The sequence below is a fragment of the Melanerpes formicivorus genome, unplaced genomic scaffold, assembly GCF_026170545.1.
Source record: "Melanerpes formicivorus ecotype bairdi unplaced genomic scaffold, bMelFor1.0.p_v2 SCAF_6, whole genome shotgun sequence".
In the NCBI taxonomy this organism is placed as follows: domain Eukaryota; kingdom Metazoa; phylum Chordata; class Aves; order Piciformes; family Picidae; genus Melanerpes; species Melanerpes formicivorus.
The window spans coordinates 31,928,667-31,953,384 of NW_027142358.1; the positions used below are offsets into that span (position 1 = coordinate 31,928,667).

Sequence of the window (24,718 nt, forward strand, 5' to 3'; positions counted from 1 at the left end):
CAGACCCTACCGTTTATTTCATAGGAAAGGAATGGCACCCGGCGACGCAGAAGCCGTAAGGCAAGAGCCCGTGAGCCTGAAAGCCAAGTTTCCCCCCCCAGCAGCAGCCCTCCCTCAGCCCTGGGCCTGGGCAGCCCCCTCGCTCAGTCAGGTTCACAGGGAGCCGCCGCCACCGCCTACCTGCCCACAACCGGGCCGCGGAGACCAGCAAGGAAGGGCCAGCCCGCGGGGAGACGCCGTGCCCTGCCGTGCCCCGCCGACGGCTGCGGACGGTGGGGCAGGAGCGTCCACACCGCCCCGGCCCAGCCCGGCCGGTCCCAGGTACGCTCAGCTCGGCCCTTCCGACCGCGGCAGCGCTTCCGTGGGCGAGGGCCGCGGGGTAAAGGGGCGGTGCCGGGGGGCGGGGATCTGTGTTGGGGGCGGGGCCTAGGGCCGGCGGGGCGGAGCGGAGCTTTTGCGCGCCCTGGACCCCCACAGGCTCCGCGGGGCCAGTGCTAGGGCTCTGGGAAGCGTCTGTAGGTGTCCGGGAAGAGCCCTGTGTAGGCTGTCGGGGTCCTGAAAGTCCTGTGCGTAGGGTCTCAAGGACCTGTCTGAAAGACCTGTAGATGAGGTCGCAGGGGGTTTTATATATATATAAGTTCTGAAAGGGCTATATACAGTCTCAGAGACCTGAATATATAGGTTCTGAAAGGCTTTAATCTAGAGTGAGAAAAACATCTATATTTACCTTGTGAGACACACCCCCGTGAGACACACACACACCCCCCCCCTTCGGATGTGCTGTTGGACTCGATGATCCTCAGAAGTCCCTTCAGCCCCTGACAAACTAACAACCTGTGGTTCAGTTCTAGTGTCCCCATCCAAAGAAGGACATAGCACTGCAGGAGCAAGTCTGGAAGAGGGCCACAAGGATGATCCAAGGGCTGGAGCACCTCTGCTATGAGGATAGGCTGAGGGAGCTGGGGAAGACTCCAGAGGGGCCTTAGAGCTGCCTTCCAATACCTGAAGGTATTGGCCATACCTGAAGGCTCTGGCCAGGCTGATCTAGTGTGGGGTGTCCCTGCCCATGGCAGGGGGGTTGGAACTACATGATCCTTGTGGTCCCTTCCAAGCCTGAATGATACTATGATATTATGATACTATGATAAGGGAGCCTACAGGAAGGCTAGAGAGCGACTTTTCAGAAGGGTGTCTAGAGACAGAACAAGGGGGGATGCTTTTAAACTGAAGGAGAGTAGGTTTAGACTCGATCACAGGAGAAAGTTCTTCAATATGAGGGTGGTAGGATGCTGAAATAGGTTGCCCAGAGTGGTTGTGGATGCCTCCTCCCTGGAGGTGCTTAAGGCCAGATTGGATGAGGCTCTGGGCAACCAAGTCTAGCTGAGAGGCATTCCTGCCATGGCAGGGGGGTTGGAGTAGATGATCTCTAAGGTCTCTTCCCACCTGAGTCATTCTGTGATTATATAGGGTCTGAAGGGCTTCTATATAGGGTCTGAAGGAGCTGTAGATGCAGTCTCAGGGGCTCTATAGGTACACATTCTGAAAGGTCTGTTTATAGGGTCACAGGGGCCTGTGTGTATAGCTTCTGAAAGGTTTGTGTGTAGAGTTTATTTATAGGTCCTGTATACAGGGTCTGAAAGATCTCTATATGGTGTCTTGGGGGCTTATATGTGTAAGTTCTGAAAGATCTGTATAGAGAGTCTCAGAGGCCATAGGTATAGGTCCTGAAGGGATCACCTACAGGGTATAAAGAGAGTATAGGTCATGCAAGTCCTGTGTATAGAGTCTGAGGGGCTTATATATAGGGTCTGAAAGATCTGTATATGGAGTCTGAGGGGCTTACATGTATAGCTTCTGAAAGGTCTGTATGTAGAGTCTTCAGGATCCATGTATATATAGGTCCTGAAGAATTTATATGTAGGGTCTGGAGAGCGTGTTGGTAGGTCCTGAAGGGTCTGAGGGGCTTATGTAGAGAGCCTAAAAGATGTGTATATGGGGTCTCAGGGGCTTATGTGTATAAGCTATGAAAGGTCTATATGTAGAGTCCCAGGGACCTCTGTATGTAGGCCCTGTAAAGTTTGTATATAGGGTCTCTGGAGCATATTTATAGGTCCTGAAGCTCCTGTGTATAGGGTGTGAAGGGTTTATATAAATGTCCTGTGAGTGGTTTCAGAGGCATATACATCAGTGCATACATATATAGAGAGAGAGAGAGTCTGAGAAGCCTGTTTAAAGAGTTCTATACACAGGGTTGGTGGGGTCTATATGCAGGGTCTGAGGAACCTACACATAGGTTTGAGGCATCAGTGTAAAATAACCAGGGCAGCCACCTCTAGGGGTTGAGAGTACTGCGAGCCCTTAGCCATCTCTGCCATACCCTCATGAATCTCTCCAGTTTAATTTCTGCAACAGGTAACCCTCTCCCCCTGAGCAAACTCTTTGCATGCCAGGGGGACTTCCCACTCCCCCACGTCCACACCTGGAGCACACAGGGGATGGCGTTGGAAAATGTGCTGGGCTATCTGCAAACCCAGCATGAGAAGGAGAAGGGAGCACTTCCATCACTGTCAAAACCCCAGAAAATTTGATTTTCCAGGCATGATTACCTACACTGCAAGTTCTTTGCTAGCATATGAGCAGAATTGCTTTCCCTCGATTGTACTTTTCCCCTGGCACATCTGGCTGAGCATTTCCATGAGTTTCTGATGATAATTCACTTTTTAGAAAGGAAAGGATTATCTTGTGGGAAAGGTGCCTTGTGGCTGGGGTCCAGAACAGTTACAGAATCACAGAATCCCAGCATGGTGGCAAGTGTCATCCAGTCTGACCCCTGGGCTAAAGCAGGGGCACCCACAAGAGGCTGACCAGGATCACAATGTCAAGAAGAATTTGGAATCTCTCCAGAGAAGAATTAACAACCTCTCTGGGCAGCCTGCTCCAGGGCTCCAGCACCCTCACAGCAAAGAAGTCTTGCCTCCTGTTCAGATGGAACCTCCTATGTTCCAGTTTGTGCCCATTGCCCCTTGTCCTGTCACTGGGCACCAGTGGAAAGAGTCTGGCCCCATCCTCTTGCCCCCCACCCTTTAGCTGTTGATCAGCATTGGTGTGATCCCCCCTCAAGCTGCTCTTCTCCAAGCTAAACAGCCCCAGGACTCTCAGCCTTTCCTCCTCACAGAGATGCTCCAGGCCCCTCAGCATCTTTGTAGCCTCTGCTGGACTCTCTCCAGTAGTTCTCTGTCTCTTGTGGACTGGGAGCACAGAACTGGACCCAGGATTCCAGATGCAGCCTCATCAGGGCAGAGTAGAGGAGAAGGAGAACCTCCTTCAGCCTGATGGCCACTTTTCTTCATGCACCCCAGGATCACTTTGGCCTTCTTTGCCATGAGAACACATTGCTGACTCATGGTGAACTTACTGTCCACCATCACTCCCAGGTCCTTCTCTGTGGAGCTGCTTCCCAGCAGGTCCCCCCTCACTTGTACTGGTGCAGGGGGTTGTTCCCCCTGAGGTGCAGGACTCTACCCTTGCCTTTGTTGAACTTTCTGAGGTTTCCCTCTGCCCAGCTTTCCCAGACCTCACTGAATGGCAGTGCAGCCTGATGTGGTGTCAGCCACTCAGCTGCTGGCTCCAACCTGTGCTGAGGAGAGCCAACACTGCTGTAGCATGGCACCACCTGAACTAGTGATGAAATGGAAGTCATGGCCTGTCAGAACCATCCATCACCCACCAAGTCGTGCCTAGAAGCCTAGCTGTGCAGTGTGAGCCCTGGTTTCCTTTTTGTTCATGGCTCTCCTCCATGGGCTTCTGAATTTACAAAGGAAACCTTCATGAGACTGTTTGTTTGTCTCCACAATATTTCCAACATACCAGGGGAAATATTTCCACCTTCAAAGCTGCCAGCTTGACACCTTCCACCACCACAAACCTCTCACTTACTGGGGATGGCGGGGAAGGGCTCAGGATAACGCTCACAGGCAGGAAGATCTCTCCATCAAGGGAGATAAAGTACCTGTGCCCTGCTGCTGCCATGCCAGCACGTCCTTCATACTGCCTTCAGTGCTCCTTCCAGTGTGGAAGGTGCTGCCTGGCCCAGAAACATTGCACAGGTGACATGGGGGAGAAAAGCACCAGGAGAGGGAAAGGAGAGATGGAAGAAAGAGAGGGAGGGAAAAAGAGAGAAAGGAAGGAAGATAAGCAAGTAACAAGCAATACAACAAGAGGAAACAGTTCCAAGTTGCACCTGGGGTGGTTTAGGTTGAGTATTAGGTAAAATTTCTTCCCCCAAAGGGTTGTGGAGGCCTGGACCAGGACCATGCAGCCCAGGGCAGTGGTGGATTGTCCATCTCTGGTGGGACTTAAAAGTTGTGTAGATGTGGTGCTGAGGGACATGGTTTAATGGTGACCTCAAAGTGCTGGGTTAATGGCAGGGGAGGGGAGGGGAGGGGAGGGGAGGGGAGAGAGGGAGGAGAGGAGAGGAGAGGAGAGGAGAGGAGAGGAGAGGAGAGGAGAGGAGAGGAGAGGAGAGGAGAGGAGAGGAGAGGAGAGGAGAGGAGAGGAGAGGAGAGGAGAGGAGAGGAGAGGAGAGGAGAGGAGAGGAGAGGAGAGGAGAGGAGAGGAGAGGAGAGGAGAGGAGAGGAGAGGAGAGGAGAGGAGAGGAGAGGAGAGGAGAGGAGAGGAGAGGAGAGGAGAGGAGAGGAGAGGAGAGGAGAGGAGAGGAGAGGAGAGGAGAGGAGAGGAGAGGAGAGGAGAGGAGAGGAGAGGAGAGGAGAGGAGAGGAGAGGAGAGGAGAGGAGAGGAGAGGAGAGGAGAGGAGAGGAGAGGAGAGGAGAGGAGAGGAGAGGAGAGGAGAGGAGAGGAGAGGAGAGGAGAGGAGAGGAGAGGAGAGGAGAGGAGAGGAGAGGAGAGGAGAGGAGAGGGAGAGGAGAGGGAGAGGAGACTGGGATTTGGGGCCCCCCAAGTGTTGCTCCCCCAGGACAGAGCCATGCTTGGGATTCCCCATCCCAAGTTATTCCCAACTGATTCCCATGGCAACAGGGGAACACTGTGGTTTTTAGCTGCCTCTGAGGTGGGGAAGTCCCAAAGTGTAAAGCTGGAGGGCAATTTTTGAGCCAAGGGAGGGATTCCAGCCAAGCCAGTGGAGGGATGTGCTTCCCTCTGTGGTGTGGGAGGGCGTGTGGGCTGCTGAGCCTGTGCCTGGCGGCTCAGGGACGGGATGGCAGCAGGAGGGGAAGATGAGACAGGCACGCCTGGGTCATGTGCGCCTCGGCATCTAGATCAGAGGGAGGATTCACTGCTAGGGAGGCTAATTTTAGGTATTTTAATTTTAGTTGCTTCCAGATGCCTCTCAGGATGGCTCTCTTCAAGCTTTAATGAACCCTCCATTAAAAAACACGTTTTCCGGAGGCACAAATAGACAACGACTGCACCTCAGGAGCACGGGAGGCAGCTGAAGCCTGCCCCCCTGCAGTGAAAGCACTGCTCAGATTTCTAGCATGAGCCTTTCAGCGAGGCTTAAGGTGATGCCAGAGACTTGGAGGGGTGTGGGGGGGATCTCTGCAGGGCTGGGATGCAGCAGCCACCTCCAATGCAGACACTGGTCCCCAGTAGGAAATGGGAGGAGAACACACCACAGTGAGCAAATGCTGGGTGTGTTTGGGTGATCTGGGGTTTGCAGCCAAGGTCTTGTGATGGAATAGAATAGAATAAACCAGGTTGGAAGAGACCTTCAAGATCATTGTGTCCAACCTATCATCCAACACCACCTGTCATTCAACAAGTCCAAGTGCCAGGGGCTGCACTTTGGCCACAGCAACCCCAGGCAGAGCTACAGGCTGGGGTCAGAGTGGCTGAGAGCTGCCAAACAGATAGGGACCTGGGGGTGCTGATTGACAGCTGCCTAAACATGAGCCAGCAGTGTGCCCAGGTGGCCAAGAAGGCCAATGGCATCCTGGCCTGCATTAGGAACAGTGTGGCCAGCAGGAGCAGGGAGGTCATTGTGCCCCTGGACTCTGCACTGGTTAGGCCACACCTTGAGTCCTGTGTCCAGTTCTGGGCCCCTCAGTTTAAGAAGGACATTGAGACACTTGAAGGTGTCCAGAGAAGGGCAACAAAGCTGGGGAGAGGCCTTGAGCACAGCCCTGTGAGGAGAGGCTGAGGGAGCTGGGGTTGTTTAGCCTGGAGTGGAGGAGGCTCAGGGGTGACCTTATTGCTCTCTCCAACTACCTGAAGGGTAGTTGTAGCCAGGAAGGGGTTAGTCTCTAGCAACCAGCACCAGAACAAGAGGACACAGTCTCAAGCTGTGCCAGGGGAGGTTTAGGCTGGAGGTGAGAAGAAAGTTCTTCCCAGAGAGAGTTGTTAGCCTTTGGGATGTGCTGCCCAGGGAGGTGGTGGAGTCCCCATCCCTGGAGGTGTTCAAGAGGGGATTGGATGTGGCACTTGGTGCCATGGTCGAGTCATGAGGTCTGTGGTGACAGGTTGGACTTGATCTTTGAGGTCTCTTCCAACCATGGTGATACTGTGAGACTGTGATCAACTAAACCATGCAACCAAGCATCCTATCAAGTCTCCTAAGCACCTCCAATGAGGGTGACTCCATCACCCCCCCTGGGCGGGCACCATCACCCTGGCCAGCCCAGGGACATTTCTCCATCATCTCTTATTGCTCCACAAGCAGCTGTTACCATGCTCAGCTTCTGCCAAAAATGGCCATCACTGTTCCTTTACTGGCAGGTAGACTCTGCCTCCCCATCTCAGGGCTGATCTGGGTTTATCTGCATTAGTCTGGGAGCATCAACCTTTCCTCTAAACAAAAGGAGATAAGATGCACTTGGACCTGGTATCCTCCCAAGGTTCCTCCTCCACCCATGCCCAATGTGCCTGCAGGATCCTGCACAGGCATCAACCTCTATGTGTGGGAATTTGCACACATCACAGACCTGAACACCTATGGCAATAAAACAGGGCAAACCTTCTACTGAAATAGCACAAAACAAAGTCAGGAGCCTTTTGTTTTTCTTCTCAGCCATCCCATAGTTCAATAAGGGCAAGTGTGGGGTCCTTCACCTGGGGAGGAATAACCTTCTCCACCAGTACAGGTGAGGGGTGACCTGCTGGAAAGCAGCTCTGTGCAGAAGGACCTGGGAGTGCTGGTGGACAATTTCATTGTGAGTCAGCAATGTGCCCTTGTGGACAAGAAGGCCACTTGTCTCCTGGGGTATGTTAATAATGTGTGGTCAGCTGGTGGAAGGAGGTTCTCCTGCCCATTGCAATGCCCTAGTGAGGCCACATCTGGAATACTGGGTCCAGTCCTGGGCTCCCACTTCAAGAGAGACAGGTGGGAGTCTAGTGGAGGGTACAAAGATGCGGGGGAGACTGGATCATCCCTGTGAGGAAGAAAGGCCTGGGGCTGTTTAGCCTGGAGAAGAGCAGCCTGAGGGGGGATCTGATGAATGCTGATCAATAGTTAAAGGGTGAGGGGCAAGAGGATGAAGCCAGATGCTTTTCATGTGTGCCCAGTGACAGGACAAGGAGCAGCAGGCGCAAAGTGGAACACAGGAGGTTCCGAGGTTCCATCTGAACAGGAGACAAAACTTGTTTGCTGTGAGGGTTTTGGAGCAGGCTGCCTAGGGAGGTTGCAGAGATTCCAAACCTATCAGGCCATTGTGGTCCTGGCCAACCTGCTGTGGGTGACCCTGCCTGAGCCAGGGGGTCGGACTACATGGTCCCCAGAGGCCCCTTTCAACTCCCACCAGGTATTCTGTGATTTAATCTGAGCACTCTGGGGCTTCCTCAGGTCTGAGGATGAGCTTGCCTGTGGCTCAGCACACGTTCTCTCAGATCAGTATTTTATTTGCAGGACAGTATCCCCTGCCTCTGTCAGCAGTGCTGGGATGGTTGGTTGGAGTTTGAGGCTTTAGCTTCCCACCTTGGTCTTTTCCACAGCAGTAATATTAATTGTGAACACTGGGGTGCTTTTCCCTTTCAATTCCTCTCAAGAGCAGCTTCCCAATACTCAGGCAGCTGCAATTACAGGCACCAGGAAATATCCTCGTTAAATACCTTATTTTATTTAGGTTCTCCAAGAGTGGAAGATTCTTCCAAGAACTATTTAACCTAAATAGATGAGATTTCATTCTGGTGCTGGTTCCATCACCCCATTTGCTCCTGCCTTCCTGAGAAGTCATTCCCTGCTGGCTTGTTTCATACTCGGGGGTATTGATCTCTGGGCTCTTGTTTAATTCCCATTTTTGTGCCTTGTAATGAGTGCCCACACACTCAGCATGGGTTTGCTAATGAATTCGTGGCCTTTCTGCTGCCCTCAGCCTTTGCTGGCAGCCTGTCTTCCCCCACTGCTATCAAACACTCCCTGGAAACGTTTAAACTCTACCTTAAATAAGACTTCAGGTGAATGTTTCCAGCTCCTCTATACAATCTGAGTGGCTGGAGGAGTGGGGAATAGGAGAGAGTAGTTGGAGCAGGTCTAACAGTTCAGGGTCTGCTGGATGTGCCTGTGCCTCTCCCTGTCCTCTGCTGGAGCTGCCAGCACCAATCCCCTGATGAGCTCCATGTGGAGGGCAGCATGGACCCATCCTAAACATGTCTCTGCTCACCCAGCCTAAAAAAACACCATCAATTTGGGTATTTTATGGCATGAAGAGATGGTTCTGCCCCAAAGCCTTGCTGGGGCTGCATCCTCTGCCTTCCCCCCGGACCTTACCAGGCCTGGGCACTTCCTTCCCTTCTCTTTCCTTCCTGCCTTTCTAATCTCCCTGGTGCAGCTTGCCTGGCTGCATTAACCCCACTTTTGCCATGATGATGCTTTTAGTCCCATTGCAGGGGGGTGCTGCAAACCATATGAGGGAGAGGCCGGTGCCCCCAGAGAGAGAAGCCCAGCTTGTGGTCCAGGAGGCAGCTCTTTGGCCAAGATGCACGCAGGAGCATCTTCCAGAGGCCTCACTGCAGAGGGCTGTGCTGCCAAAATTCCTTAACTTTAAAGCCTTTTTCCTCTTGCCACCAATTTTCAGCATGGAAGGAGAGGGAAACACAGTGATCTAAGCAGTGGAGCTCAGAGCAGCTGCTGCCAATAGGTTTCCTTGACCATGCAAGAAAAAGCAAATTATTATTGAAGCAGTACATGTTCTGCTCTGGAGAGATCACAGATAAATTCTTCCAGAAAGAGAAAGATGGGATGTGGCAGCTTCAGCCATGGTTTTCCAGATGACAAAGAGAAGGGAAACTCTATCCCTGCAGGAAATCCCAGGCAGAGATGAAGACTGAAGTGGAGGATTGCTCAGGGATGAACTGTGTGAAACCCAAAATGATGTTACTTGGGGAAAAGCTGAGAACAGCTCTTTGGTACCTGAGCTGAAGGCAGGACTTGGAGAAGGCAGCACTGGAAGGAGGTGGGGATGGAAGGAGGAGAGCACTGGTTTGCTGTGATCTGTGGGTGAGGGCTGAAGCACATCCACATCACCTCATCACCTAGTCGTGTTTCCCTCTCTATTTTTAGATGGTTTTGGTGGCAAACACAAATGCTGAATAGTAGCTGGAGCTTGTGTCCATGTGTTCCTGATGCTTTCAGCAACATCCAGCCTTGTTACAGTTTCCTCCCCATTATTTTCCAGCGACTCATCCCCCCCGAGCATCATCCTCACCTCCCAGGAGAAATTGCTTCATGTGGTGAGGATTTGGGCTCCTCAACTTCAAAAAGTAATAAAGACACACAATTCCAGCTGCTTTTAGGACCAGGTGCTTTGTTTCAGTGGCATCACTGCATGTGGGAACTGCTTGTGCATTAGTGTTTTTTAAAGCTCCAGTTTCTAACAAGCAATTCTGGGGCTACTTCCAGCAGTAAAAACATTTCCCTTCCAGACTGCTCCTTCCCAGGAAATGACAAGGGGCTACCAACAGTATTGTATCAACCCCCAGGCCAAAGGGAAGAGTCTTTCCTAAAGTGCATAATCCAAGTAAATCATCTTTCAGGAAACAACTGAGCACATACTGCTTGTTTATCCCAGATGCTGCTGGTGGGCCTGGCCCATCACATATCAATGTGCATCTTTCTCTGGTTATATGAAGAAATGTGTATTTTGATCACCCACTTTTTATACCATTCACTGAAACTGCCACAGGGTTGGGATGACAGTTTAGCCTGGCACCCCAAATCCCTGCACCTCACCCATGTGGCATCTCCAGGGCCGTGGGGGTGCCTTTATGGCCTTCCAGGCTGCACCCTCTCCCTGGTGTAACCCATCTTCCTGCAGCCTCTCCCTGGGGGTACCTCATCTCCTTGCTTCCCACCCCGCTGCACCCACTCCCCACTTCATCCCATCTCCTCGCTGCACCCCATTTCCTTGCACCCTCTCCCTGCTGCACCTTATCTCCCTGTACCCCCTCCCTTAGAGTACCCTCTCCTCAGTGCATCCCATTTCCCTGCACTCCTTTCCATGGCACGCACTCTCTCCCTGCTGCACCATGTCACCCCACACCGTAATCCCATTCCCTTGTTCTCTGTGGTGCACCCCGTCTTCTTGCTGCACCTGATGTCCCTCCACCCTCTCTCCCTATACCCCTATCTCCCCGTACTCCGTCTCCTTGCGGTCCCTCCTCTCCCTCTACTCTCTTCCCTGTGCCGTGATCTCCCCACACCTTTTCTCCCCGGTACACCCCGTCTCCCCGCACCCTCTCCGGGTGCACCCCGTCTCCCCGCACCCTCTCCCTTATGCTTTTGCCTCCCCGCCCCTTCCCCTCGCCGCACCCCATCTCCCCGCCCCCTCTCCTCTATGTCCCCGTCTCCCCTCACCCCCTCCCCGCCCCGCCCCTCCGGCCTCGCTCCGCCTCTCCGGCCCCGCCTCTCCGGCCCCGCCCCGCGGCGCCCCCGTGAGGAGTTCCCCTGCCCTCCAGCCCGAGCCGCGGCCCCGCCCAACCCTGGCAGGGGAGGGAAAGCAGCCACCAATCGCCTCTCCGGACAGGGCATTCACCCGACGCCGATTGGCGGTCCCGGCTTGGCTTGACGAGTCCCGGGCCGGCGAGGAGAGCGCTCCGATTGGCCTCTGGCTCCTGCCGGCCCCGCCCCGCCGCTCCCCTTCCCCCCCCTGCCCGGGCGGCAGCAGCAACCGCCGCCGCCGCCGCCGCAGCGTGAGGCGGCTCCAGCGGCGCGATGGCGGCCACGGCGGGCAGATCACTGCCGCTCCTCCTCTGCCGCCGCCCCGCCGCCACGCTGACGGCGGCCGGTTGCTTCCCGGCGCTGGGGCGGCGCCGCCAGCAGCAGCAGCGACACCGGACGGTGAGTGAGGCGGGAGCTGTTGCCCTTCAGGCGGCGGCCGGCTGAGCCGGGCGCGGTGCCCTGGCTTCTCCACCCCGTTTCCCGGGAGGCGGCGGTCCCTGGCTCAGCCCCGGCAGCTGCGCGTTATTCTTAGCACCGTCACCTGGGTGAAACTTGAGCGGGGCGGACGGCCGCAGTAGTGCCCGGTGGCGGGAAGCTCCCCGGCTCTTCCGCCGCCGTTCCGCCCCGGGAGCAAACGACCCGAACGAGCCGTGCCGGCTCTTGCCAACGGTCGCAGGAGTGGCTCGGCGCAGCCCGCGGTACCGGGGCCGGGCTCTCGGGGCGGGGGTCGAGGCGCGGCCGCCAGGTGGCGCGCGGGGCCACCGCTACCCAGAGCGGGGGGCCAGCAGCCCCTGCCGCTACCGGGGGCGTGTGGGGGGCGGCAGGTCAGCGCCGGCACAGCGCGGTGGGGCACGGATGGGACAGGGCGGGCGGCAGTGCCCGGCGCCTCCTTGCCTCCTCTTTTTCGTTTCCTACTCTTTGTTGCCTCCCCTCAAGGTCAGGCAGGGGAGAGGCACTTGAGGGGTCCCCAAGTCCCCTCCTAGGCGGTGTCACAGCCAGGTCGGTGCGGCTTGGACGGGAGGGAAGGCGGCGTGGTGAAATCGCCCTCCCAGAACCGGCTCTTTATGTTCGGGTGCTCTGCAGAAGCATCGCGGCGAGGGGCTGTGGCAGGGGAGAGCAGGCACGTGTGTTGCTTACTATGTGTCTTAGGGTGAAAAAAAGCTGTAAAGGCAGCAGGTTGCATCGTGGAGCTCGAGAGATTTGCTAAAAATAGCCCTTTTTTTTTCTTTTCCCTTTTTTTTTTTCCCTATGAAGCTAAGGGAACAGCATGTAACCGTGGGATAGTCTGCCTTTCACCACAATCTGTTTTGTTGCTGCCTGTAAAAAACAGAAACAGCCACAAAACCCCAAGCCACCAAAAACCTACTGCTGGAAGGGGTGCACCTGTGGCTCTCCTGTTGTTTTGGGTGAAGCAACATCTCCAGGCTACATCCAGTCACTGAAATCTTGCGTTAGTTAGGTGATGGAGCAGGGCACTGATGTCCATTGGAATAGGAGAGACACCGCAGGGTCCTCGGGGTGCTGCGTGAAGAGCAGCCTCTGTGCCCTGTGTCTTCAGAGTGCCCCTAGTTCCTCTGGTGGTGTTTTGGCAGCGAGGGGATGCTGGAGGTTCTGCTGTCAGTCCCAGAGTGGCAGTGTGGTCCTGCACATGTGTGAAGTGTGACTGCTGCAGCCCTGACTGCGTGCTTTGTAAATGCCAGCCTGCCAAGTGAGGCCACCAGCACCTTGAGCTCTGGTCAGGTGTGGAACAGCCTCTTCAGCCTTCATAATTATCGTTTAAGTCATCTCTTTCGACAGCCTGGCCCAGGAAATGATCAATAATTTATTTCAATTGAAGCTGACCTTTGTGATTAATTTAGCAGAGGCTGGAGCTCGTGCTCGACTGCGCTAATCGGGCTGAGTGTAGCAGTAAACGTGCAAGAAGGTTAAAGCCAACCACTACAAATATCCCAAATCTCTCTGGGATGCTTTGCTGTGAGTGTGGCAGAAAGATGGGTGTGCTCCAGAGCATGCTAAAATCATCCTGTGAAGCCATCTCCTTCAGATGCTTGGGGAAGGAGAAGGATTCTGCTTCCTATCACTTCTTAATTGGGAGGGGAGATCACAGAATCAACCAGGTCAGAAAAGACCTCAGATGGTCGAGTCCAGCCTATTAACTAATACCTAACACCTGACAACTAAACCATGGCTCCAAGTGCCATGTCCAATCCTTTTTTGAACACCTCCAGGGCTGGTGACTCCACCACCTCCCTGGGCAGCACATTCCAATGGCCAATTACTCTTTCTGGGAAGACCTCACTGCAACCTCCCTTCATGGATTTGTGGAGAGTGAGAAGGTCTCTCTTCAGCCTTCTGTTTTCCAGCATGGGCATACTCTGGCACACTTAAGTTCATACTGCCCAAGCCATCTCCCACCAGTGCCTGGGGAAGGAGAAGGAATTTCCTTGTGCCCCTGTGGACTGCTGATGAGAAAGCTCTTCTGGCTTCAGTACCAGTTAGGTTGCTCTGGGTTTTCTTGACTGTTGTTGTTTTTTGGCATCTTGGCTGTTGGCCATTTGTGGTGTTGCAGTGATGAGTTTTGGGGGTTCTCCCTTTTCTGCATGGAGATTGTGCCACCATTTTTTTCAGTAGATCATAGAATCGTAGAGAGGTCTGGGTTGGAAGGGAGCTGTGAAGAATGGCTGTGCCCCTGTGAACACAGCAATCAAGTGAAACCTTCCTGTGAGCAGGTCAGGACCCAGGTTCCTGGCTGTTCCTTTTGACAGCATCTGTAACATGCCTGTTTATCTCCTCGCAGAAAAGATGAGTTGTCCTTTCCATCACGCTGCACTTGAGAAGCTCTGTGGACCACTGGGAGAGAGTAGAGACCCAAGAGCTGCTGAATCCTGGAGTAAATGATCTCCAAGGAGAAATTGCAGGAAACTGGAGTTCTTCATAATAAAGACAAAATCAAAAGGAGGCTGCTGCAAAGAGGAAGCAGAAAACCTGTGCTGAATAGGAGAAATAGTAATGGGCTTAGAGTGTGAGAAGAGGGCTTGGCTGCTGGGAATCCTTGTACTGACAGTAAACCAACTGAAACACTGAGTTATTTCCTGGGGAAGCTGCTCAATCCTCATTAGTGGAGGTGGTTAGGACAGGTTAGACTGGCATCAATCAGCCACTGCTGCTGACTGATTGATCCTGGCCCGTGACAGGAGTGAGCTGTATAAACTTCCTGAATCTGTAGGTGGAAATAGGTAGGAAGAATTGGTGTGATAGAGGTGTAATTAATAAAGTTATTGTATTAGGTCTGTCTGTGCAGTGTTGTTTTTAAGACAATAAATCCTGCTTGGTTCCTTCTCAGGATGGCTACTTTCTATCAGAGGTGATAAATGGGCTTCCTTCAAACAAGGTGGAAGTGCTAAATGGCCTCATGCATGAGTTGTTTCCAAAGGGATGTAGAATTAGGCTGGAAAAGCTAAGACCAATTGACCAGGCTACTGTGAGAGGATCCTGCTTCAAAACAAACATTTCCAGATGGATCAAGTGTAAAGAATGAAGCTGTGACAACATCAAACAGGGTAAGGGAGAGGGCAAGGAGTTCCCAACTCTTGGATCAATCCTTGTTACAGAAGGTCAGGTGGGGATGTAGTAATGTTGGAAGATGTAGGGCTTGAAGGAAGCATTCACAGCTTACCTAGGAGTGTTGAAAGAGGAGAGAGCTGGGAGAGGTTGGTGGGCCCAGTGTGTGGCTGTGGGGTTATGGAGGAGACAGCCATTCTTGTTCTGTCCTAGATGAGCAGCATCACAGGCTGTGAGATGGGAACCTGACTTACTGATTGAGGTCAAGGGAGGTGATCCTCCCCCTCTACTCAGCTCTGGGGAGACCCCACCTGGAGTACTGCCTCCAGTTCTGGAGCCCCTAGCACAAGAGGGATCTGGAGGTGCTGGAAGGTGTCCAGAGAAGGGCCAGGAGGATGATCAGAGGGCTGGAGCACCTCTCCTATGAGGACAGACTGAAGGAGTTGGGGCTGTTCAGTCTGCAGAAGAGCAGGCTCCGAGGTGACCTCATTGTGGCCTTCCAGTATCTGAAGGGGGCCTACAGGAAGGCTGGGGAGGGACTGCTCAGGATCTCAGGTAGTGATAGGACTAGGGGGAATGGAATGAAGCTGGAGGTGGGGAGATTGAGGCTGGAGGTGAGGAGGAAGTTCTTCCCCATGAGAGTGGTGAAGCCCTGGAATGGGTTGTCCAGGGAGGTGGTTGGGGCCCTGTCCCTGGAGGTGTTTAAGGCCAGGCTGGCTGAGGCTGTGGCCAGGCTGATCTAGTGTGGGGTGTCCCTGCCCATGGCAGGGGGGTTGGAACTAGCTGATCCTTGTGGTCCCTTCCAACCCTGACAGATACTATGATACTATGATCTCAGAATAGGGGGCAGCAGGCAAGAGGAAGTGTTGACTGCTGTTTGTGCCTTTCCCCTCTGACAGCGGTGGCGGTGTGCCTCGCAGCATGGCTGTGCAGGCTGAGGGGATGACCAGCTGACATAACCACTTGGAATGTGTGGCTGGAGCTCCATAGCATTGGAGGAAATGGTAGAGATGAATAAATGGACTTAGGGCACAAGTGTCAGAGGTTGCATGGCTTTACACACTCCCAGCCTCAGTTACGTGTGTGAGAGTGGAGGAAGCCTCACAGAGGAGGCGGACAGGGGAGTTAGCAAGCGTGCTGGCAGCGGAGAGACTGCTGGAGTAGCCTGCAGGGGGTTGTAATGTCAGAGGGGATGGGTGGATGGCTCCAGCTCTGGAGATGAGCACGGCTGGACAGTTCATGAAGTGAAACATCAATAATATTGCTGTTTGCTGTAAACTGATGCTGCCTGTGCCTCCCTGGTGGGAGGGAGCTGTGGAGATCTGCTGTGAGGTTGCATGTGAAGACAGGAGGTGGGAGAGGCAGTTTGGGTAATTGGGCCAAGGTAACTGTGGCTGCTGGGAAGGCCAGAGGTGACAAGTCAGTATAAGATGCAAGAAAAGGTGGAATAAAATCATTGTGTGTTTTCTTCTACACACCAGCTCCATGCAAGAAGCAGCAGAGGATGGAGGAACAGCCAGGGTGGTGGGTGGAAGCCTGGCTGCTGCTGATCAGCAGGGACTGGTACAAGGTGTGCTGGTGGGGTATGAACGCACAACCTCATGCAGTGACTTAAGCAGTGGGAGTGGGATGGAGCTGTTGGTTGGTGATAAATTAAATGGCACTGCTTGGGGTGGCACTTCTCATTCTAGCAGTGTTTGTTAGGTTATCAAGTGGTGGGAAGCACTGAAGCAATAATGCTGCTGCTGCCTTTGCCCTGCAGTCATTTTTAGGGCTTAGTTCAAAAGTTGCTGCTATTTTCCTGTTAGATGGCTTGCTCTCAGAGGAGCGTGGGGAGAGAGTTCAAGTAGATGCTCTTCAGAGGAAACTTCCTTTATATATATATATCTTAGAATTGTTTAGGTTGGAAGAGACCTTTAAGATCAACTCCAACTGTTAACCAAGTGCTGTCTGCTATCCATTAAACCACATCTACATGGCTTTGAAATCCCTCAGGGATGGTGACTCCACCACTGCCCTGGACAGCCTTTTCCAGGTCTTGATGACCCTTTGTGGAAATAAATTGTTCCTAATGTTCAACTTAAACCTCCCCTGGTGCAACCTGAGGACATTTCCTCTTGTCCTATCCATTGTTACTTGGGACAAGAGACTGACCCCACCTGACTCCAACCTCCTTTCTGGGAGCTGTAGGGAGCCAGAAGGTCTCCCCTCTTCAACTCTACTCCAGGCTGAGCAACCCCAGTTCTGTCAGCAGTTCCTCACCAGATGTGTTCTCCACACCTTCATTGCTTTCCTTTAGAGATGCTCTAACATTTCTGTTCCCTCCTTGTAGGGAGAGGCTCAAAACTGAACCCAGTATTTGAGGTGTGTCCTCACCAGTGCTGAGGACAGGGGGACAATCCCTGCCTTAGTCCTTCCTCACCAGTGCTGAGGACAGGGGGACAATCCCTGCCTTAGTCCTTCCTCACCAGTGCTGAGAACAGGAGGACAATCCCTGCCTTAGTCCTTCCTCACCAGTGCTGAGGACAGGAGGACAATCCCTGCCTTAGTCCTTCCTCACCAGTGCTGAGAACAGGAGGACAATCCCTGCCTTAGTCCTTCCTCACCAGTGCTGAGAACAGGAGGACAATCCCTGCCTTAGTCCTTCCTCACCAGTGCTGAGAACAGGAGGACAATCCCTGCCTTAGTCCTTCCTCACCAGTGCTGAGGACAGGAGGACAATCCTTGCCTTAGTCCTTCCTCACCAGTGCTGAGGACAGGGGGACAATCCCTGCCCTAGTCCTTCTAGCCACACTTGCTGGTACATTAAGCAAGGGAAACCCTTTCTTGGACTCCTAATTGTTCATAGATTCATAGAATGGTTTGGGTTGGAAGGGACTTGAAAGATCATCTAGTTCCAATGCCCTTGCCATGGGCAGGGACACCTTCCACTCGATCCCGTTGCTCGAGGCCTCATCCAGCCTGGCCTTGAATACCTCCAGGGAGGGAGGCAATGCTGTATTGTTGAAGGCAAGCTGCCAAAGGTGAGAGCCTCCACACTGCTGGGAAGCAGTCCTTTGAGGAAAAGGTTCACAAGGAAGTAATGGGCAAAGATATCTCTAAGGTGCAGTGGTAAACAAAGGCCTTAAATCAAATGCTCTGCTTTTGGATGCTGAATGCCTGATCTTCATGGCTTTCCCCTTAAAAAGACAGAATCTTCTTTTACTGTGTGTGTTAGTACATGTAGCCAGTGGTGGAGTTGTGTCCATTTTGTTTATAATCAGCTCATTTGGATCTGGAAAATGCACCTCTAGAAAAATCAAAGGTTTGGCTCTGTGGTGTTCCTGTGGCTGTTAATCCTGGCACTTCTGGGGAGATTTGGAATAGGGATTCCCAGCCTAAAAAGGAAACCCCAAACCTGCAGCCAAATTTCAAGGGGGTGTTGGTCAACCTGCAGGTTAGTATCTCAGTTCCAGGTGCAGATTGCCTGTATCAATTGGCCCCTTAAGTTGGGTAGGATTTTGGTGCAGGTAGCCTGGCACTAAGGATGCAGTAGAGAGCATATTCTGCTGAGGTGGAAGGACTCCGATGAGGAAAGACATCCTGGGATGTGGGAAGCCCTGGGAAAAGGATGCAGTGGACATCCTGCTGAAGCTGTCCTGTTTGGAGACTTACACACACCCCCCACACCCCCATTCACAGAATGGTTTGGGCTGCAAAGCACCTTTAAAGATCACCTCATTCCAACCCCTCTGCCACGGGCAGGGACACCTTCCCCTAGCCCAGGCTGCTCAAGGCTTCATTCGACCTGGCCTTGAGCACCTCCAGGGAGGGGGCATCCATGAACTCCCTGGGCAACCTGTATCTCACTGCCCTCACTGTAAAGAATTTCTTCCTCATCTCCAGTCTGAATCTGCCCTCCTCAAGCTTCAATCCATTCTCTCTCATCCTATCACTACAAGTGCTTGTAGAAAGTCCCTCCCCAGCTTTCTTGTAGCTCCCTTCAGATACTGGAAGGCTGCTGTTAGGTCTCCCCAGAGCTGCCTTTTCTCCAGGCTGAATAACCCCAATTCTTTCAGCCTGTCCCCACAGGGGAGGTTCTCCATCCCTCTGGTCGTCTTTGTGGCACTCTGCTAGACCTACTGCAGCAGCAACATGTCCCTCTTCCTCTGGGGGCCCCACGCTGTGGCTGAAACTCTTGCAGCATCAACTCCTAGAGAAGCTGTTGCTTAGTAATGCTGTAATAACTTCCCTGGTGGTCCCCTCTAAGGACCTCAGGCCCTTCCTGTCACAAGCAAGAGTTCACTCTCCTGCTGTTGCTCGTATTTTGGAAAAGAAAAATCAGCAGTTGAAGCTTGGGGCTTCACAAAGCTCAGGTGGCAGCAGAGGCTGGCTGTGAGGATGGTGAGCCTTGGAGGAGCATTTTAGTGTGGTGCCTGTGTCTTTGCTGTGGGGGGAAACTGGCAGGCTGCTTCAATTCAGTGAACTTCTCTTTTGCTGGCCTTGCATTACTGTGGAGTGTAATTATCAAATGAATGATTGAGAAGGCAGAGAACTGGTGGCTGTCCAGTGCTTTGAAGGCACATCAAACACCTACCCTCACCAGGCCAGTGGCATCCTGGCCTGCATTAGGAACAGTGTGGCCAGGAGGAGCAGGGAGGTCATTGTGCCCCTGGACTCTGCATTGGTTAGGCTGGGGTTGTTTAGCCTGGAGAAGAGGAGGCTCAGGGGAGACCTCATTGCTCTCTACAACTACCTGAAAGGAGGGGTTTGGTCTCATCTCTCTAGCAACCAGAACAAGAGGACACAGTCTCAAGCTGCACCAGGGGAAGTTTAGGCTGGAAGTGAGGAGAAAGTTCTTCACCGAGTGAGTTGTTCGTCATTGGGATGTGCTGCCCAGGGAGGTGGTGGAGTCCCCATCCCTGGAGGTGTTCAAGAGGGGATTGGATGTGGCACTTGGTGCCATGGTCTAGCCATGAGGTCTGTGGTGACAGGTTAGACTCTATGATCTTTGAGGTCTCTTCCAACCTTGGTGATACTGTGATAGGAAATTAGAGTTGTGGTGAGGTTGATGCAGTCATCAACACAAGTCTCAGCACCCCTCCTTTTCCACAGGGGGGGTTCTGCACTGGGTGGGTAGAGCTCTCCTTACCAGAATCAAGCCTGGAGGGAGGAAAAAAAAAAAAAAGAGGAGAAGAGCCAGAAAGGCAAACAAATAAATGTTGTTGTTTATGTTCCATAGCTGTTTTTAGCCTAAGCTTCAAGAGGAAACTCTGTGAGATTAGATCCCACCCAGTCTAGGAAGATAAAACATAACTTATATGACTTCATTTTAGGTTTGTGCTATGAGTCACTTATTTGCCATGCATGGAGATGACACAGTTCTGTAATTCAAATTATTCCCCTATTTCTGAGCCCAAGGAAACCTAGAAATGGTCTCAGATTTTGGGTGGCTCTATTTTTGTTGGTGTGTTGGGTTTTTTTCTTTTTCCCCTTTTTTTTTTGTCCTTTTAATTTAATTTCCTTCTTTACTGCACTCTCAGCTTCCTGAGAGCCCAGCTGCTCCTTTCTGCTCTCGTGGCCTTTGGTAGCCCTGTGTGGGAGAAGCTGCCCTTGACAAGATGTGCTAGATAAGAGCTGTGTGCTCGCTGTTCCTCATGGAGGAGTGGCTGTGTTTGAGGTGCATTAAGAAAAGGGTGGTCAGCAGGTGGAAGGAGGTTCTCCTGCCCATCTCCAATGCCCTAGTGAGGCCACATCTGGAGTCCAGAGTCCTGGTCTGGCCTCCCATGTTCAAGAGAGGAAACTACTGGAGAGAGTCCAGCAGAGGCTACGAAGGTGCTGAGGGGCCTGGAGCATCTTGGTGAGGACAAAAGGCTGAGTCCTGGGGCTGCTTATTCTGGAGAAGAGCAGCCTGAGAAGGGGTCTGATCAATTGCTAAAGGATGGGAGGCAAGAGGATGGGACCAGACTCTTGTCAGTGGTGCCCAGTGACAGGACAAGGAGCAGTCAGTGCAAAGTAGAACCTAGGAGGTTCCACCTGAACAGAAGGAGAAACTTCTTTGGTGTGAGGGTGCTGGAGCCCTGGAGCAGGCTGCCCAGAGAGAGGTTGTGGATTCATCTTCTCTGAGAGATTCCACACCCCACCTGGACACTGATTCTGGCAGCCTGCTGTGGGTGCCCCTGCTTTAGCAGGGGCTTGGACTGGATGATCTCCAGAGGTCCCTTCCAACCCCTGCCGTGCTGGGGTTCTGTGAGTGCTTCTAATCTCTGAAGTGCTCTCTGCATGAGAGGCCATTTGTGATACTGCTGATGTGCTTTGCACTATATTTTGGGACATTTTTGGGTTTCTTTAAGGGCTGAATTGTCCTTCAGTGCTTAATCTTGAACATTGCTTGTCCCTTTTCAAGTTTTGGCAGAGGGTTTCCTGCCTGTTATTAAGGCCTCAATTGGCCATCAAAAGCAGATGTCATTTTAATGAAGATGAAACTAGGCAACACTTGGATGTGATGTGGGATTATTTTAGAATAGAATAGACCAGGTTGGAAGAGACCTTTGAGATCATCCTGTCCAACCTATCATCCAACACCACCTAATCAACTAACCCATGCAACCAAGCATCCTGTCAAGTCTCCTCCTGCACATCTCCAGTGATGGTATCACAGTGTCACGAAGGTTGGAAGAGACCTCAAGGATCATCAAGTCCAACCTGTCACCACAGACCTCATGACTAGACCATGGCACCAAGTGCCACATCCAATCCCCTCTTGAACACCTCCAATGATGGTGACTCCACCACCTCCCTGGGCAGCACATTCCAATGACCAATGACTCTCTTGGTGAAGAACTTTCTACTCATTTCCAGCCTAAACCTCTCCCTGGCACAGCTTGAGACTGTGTCCTCTTGTTCTGGTGCTGAGTGCCTGGGAGTAGAGACCAACCCCCACCTGGCTACAACCTCCCTTCAGGTAGTTGCAGACAGCAAGAAGGTCTGCTAAGCAACCCCAGCTCCCTCAGCCTCTCCTCATAGGGCTGTGTTCCAAACCCCTCCCCAGCTTTGTTGCCCTTCTCTGGACTCGTTCCAGCAAGTCAACATCCTTCCTAAACTGAGGGGCCCAGAACTGGACACAGGACTCGAGGTGTGGCTTAACCAGTGCAGTGTACAGGGGCAGAATGAGCTCCCTGCTCCTGCTGGCCACACTGTTCCTGATTTTCCCGTAGGGGAAGCCTATGGGGTATCTGTTCTGCCTTGTGTAAAGCACAGAGCACATCCCCTGTGTTCTTCTGCATTCTTGGCAGCTCTGAAGGAATTAGGAAATGTAGAGCAACTTGCATAAGCAGGAGAGGGAAAAAAAATCCAACTTGGCCCACAGGCTGATTTCAGCAATTTACTTCTGTGGGCTTCCCCAGGAGGAAAGGGTGAGGAATCTCTCAGCCCTCTGCAACTGCTTGGTAGAATGATTAAGAGTTTTTTTTCACTGGGATATACAACCTAGAAAAGATCTGTTAGGGTGTGACCAATGTAAAAGCCCAGTCTGGGTGATTCACTTCTGTCCTGCAGCCTGCTCTGGGAAGAAAACAATTTGCTCTGAGGTCAGAGCCTCAGAAGTTTTATGTGGGTTAGGAAAAGCTTTGTGGAACACATTGCTGCTTGAGAGGGTTGGGGAATAATGCTATGGGAACCACTTCAGTTGCTTTCATCACACAGCTCCCAAGATCATGGAGTCAACCAGGTTGGAAGAGACCTCAGAGATCATCAAGTCCAACCTATGACTGAGTACCTAACACCTCCTGACAACGAAACCATGGCTCCAGGTGCCACATCCAAGCCTTTTCTGAACACCTCCAGGGATGGTGACTCCACCACCTCCCTGGGCAGCACATTCCAATGGCCACTTACTCTTTCTGGGAAGAACTTTCTCCTCACCTCAAGCCTAATCTTCCCCTGGCACAGCTTGAGACACACACTGTGTCGTCGTTTTCTGGTGCTGGTTGCCTGGGAGAAGAGACCAACCCCCACCTGGCTACAACCTCCCTTCAGGTAGTTGTAGACAGCAAGAAGGTCTCTCCTGAGCCTTCTCTTTTCCAGGCTAAGCAACCCCAGCTCCCTCAGCCTCTCCTCACAGGGCTGTGCTCAAGGCCTCTCACCAGCCAACAGCATCCTTTCTTTCTAGACTGGGAGGGGAGTTTATAATTCACCCTCTAATTTTTCTGGATGAATTGCTGGAACAGAACCTGAAGTCACCCCATTTAGTCCCTGTCCTCTGTCACCCTGTTACGTTGGAGAGCATGGAGCTAAGCAAAGCTTGCCCTCTTCTATTTTATTACAGAGAACATCGTGTTTCCTGAAGCTGCTGGGTGAGTTTATTTGGATGAGCTCATGTCAGTTATTACTGTACCTTGGAGCTGCTAAGGGGAAAGGCATTCCAGAGATGCAGCAGTGGAGGTTGGTTGTTTCTGTGCTTGAGACTTCTGTGTTTTGGAAGTAGCTGGGAGAGCAACTTTCAGAACCGCTCAGGTAGAACCTGGCATGTGGTCCTTGTAAATCCATGGCTTCATCACTCACTTGAGAAAGGTGTGGCTCCCTGGGAGCAGGAGGCACTCTCCTGACACAGGAGTTGGTGCTGTCTGCTGAACCATGCCTGAAGCATTGCAGAATCACAGAATTGTTTGGGGCTGGAAGGGACCTTGAAAGACCCTCTTCTCCCAGGCAACCAGCACCAGAACAAGGGGACACAGTCTCAAGCTGCACCAAGGGAGGTTTAGACTCGAGCTGAGGAGGAAGTTCTTCACCGAGCGAGTCGTTCGTCATTGGAATGTGCTGCCCAGGGAGGTGGTGGAGTCACCATCCCTGGAGGTGTTCAAGAGGGGATTGGATGTGGCACTTGGTGCCATGGTCTAGTCATGAGGTCTGTGGTGACAGCTTGGACTTGATGATCTTTGAGGTCATTTCCAACCTTAGTTATACTGTGATACTGTGATCATCCAGTCCAACTCCCTGCCAGAGCAGGAACTCATCCAGATGGATCTTGAATATCTCCAGAGAGGAAGACTCCTCAATCCCCCTGGGCAGACTATTCCAGTGTTCTGTCACCCTCATAGGGGAAAAAAAAATCTTCCTCCTGTTTCCATGGAACTTCCTGTGCCTCAGCTTCCACCAGTGCCCCTTGTGCTGGCTTTGGGCATCCCCCAGCAGAGCCTGGCTCCAGCCTCTGGGCACTCACCCTGCACATCTTTATCAACATGAATGAGGTCACCCCTCAGGCTCCTCTTCTCCAAGCTGAAGAGCCCCAGCTCCCTCAGTCTCTCCTCATATATTCCTTGTCAGCTGCTGTTCTCCCCTACATGACTCCCTTCATCTGTGCACCTCCCTGCCACCTGACACAGGTATTGCCACCCTCCTCCATAGGGCACGGTGATAATTGTCTCAAGCCCTCATTCTCCTCTGCTAGAAATGGCTGGAATGGTGCTGCTTGCTTTCTCAGTTGCAGCTGCAGTCTGCAGGGTGAATAGCAAAGGGAATGTTCATCAGCAGAATGCAGGCTGTGAAATTTAGGCAGAGTCATGGGCTCTAAGGGTACGGCCTGAAATTAAAGAGATGGATTGTGACGGATGCTGTTCTGAAAGGCAAGAGTTACTGTCTCCACTGAAACCATTCTTCAAACACACATCCCCGCCGTTTGCCCAGGGCATTTTTCTTAGGTATTCAAACTTAAGTGCTACTGAGTTTTCTGCCTGGTGACTCGAAAAGTGACAACTGCAAATGCTGCTCCGAGAAGCACCAATAGAGGCTGGGTGGAGGGTGGCTCAGGAACGGTCTGGAGGAGGACTTGAGGCTCTCAGCTGATGATAAACTCAACATGAGCTGGCAATTTACACTTGCCAGCCCAGAAGGCAAGCGTGTCTTGGACTGCATCAAAAGAAGTGATGGCCAGCAGGAGCAGGGAGGTCATTGTGCCCCTGGACTCTGCATTGGTTAGGCCACACCTTGAGTCCTGTGTCCAGTTCTGGGCCCCTCAGTTTAAGAAGGACATTGAGACTCTTGAAGGTGTCCAGAGAAGGGCAACAAGGCTGGGGAGAGGCCTGGAGCACAGCCCTGTGAGGAGAGGCTGAGGGAGCTGGGGTTGCTTAGCCTGGAGAAGAGGAGGCTCAGGGGTGGCCTCATTGCTCTCTACAACTACCTGAAGGGAGGTTGTAGATAGGAAGGGGTTGGTCTCTTCTCTCAAGCAAGCAGCACCAGAACAAGAGGACACAGTCTCAAGCTGCACCAGGGGAGGTTTAGGCTGGAGGTGAGGAG

General features: G+C 52.6%; 2 protein-coding genes across 4 annotated transcripts in view; one reads left to right on the plus strand and one right to left on the minus strand.

Moving 5' to 3' along the window:
- MICU1 (mitochondrial calcium uptake 1) overlaps nt 1-359 on the minus strand; it is a 144,349-nt gene extending 143,990 nt beyond the window's left edge. For both annotated transcript variants that reach the window (XM_068140357.1, XM_068140356.1), the window contains exon 1: nt 181-359. The gene's annotated coding sequence lies outside the window, so the exon portion shown is untranslated. The remainder of the gene's footprint in view (nt 1-180) is intronic.
- Nucleotides 360-11,097: 10,738 nt separating this feature from the next.
- Nucleotides 11,098-24,718, plus strand: part of MCU (mitochondrial calcium uniporter) — a 129,788-nt gene continuing 116,167 nt past the window's right edge. Inside the window, exon 1 of one of the 2 annotated variants that reach the window (XM_068140368.1) lies at nt 11,098-11,284. In XM_068140368.1, coding sequence (XP_067996469.1) covers nt 11,159-11,284 — 126 coding nt within the window. In that variant the 5' untranslated portion in view covers nt 11,098-11,158. The remainder of the gene's footprint in view (nt 11,285-24,718) is intronic. The other variant, XM_068140369.1, reaches the window with a different exon arrangement.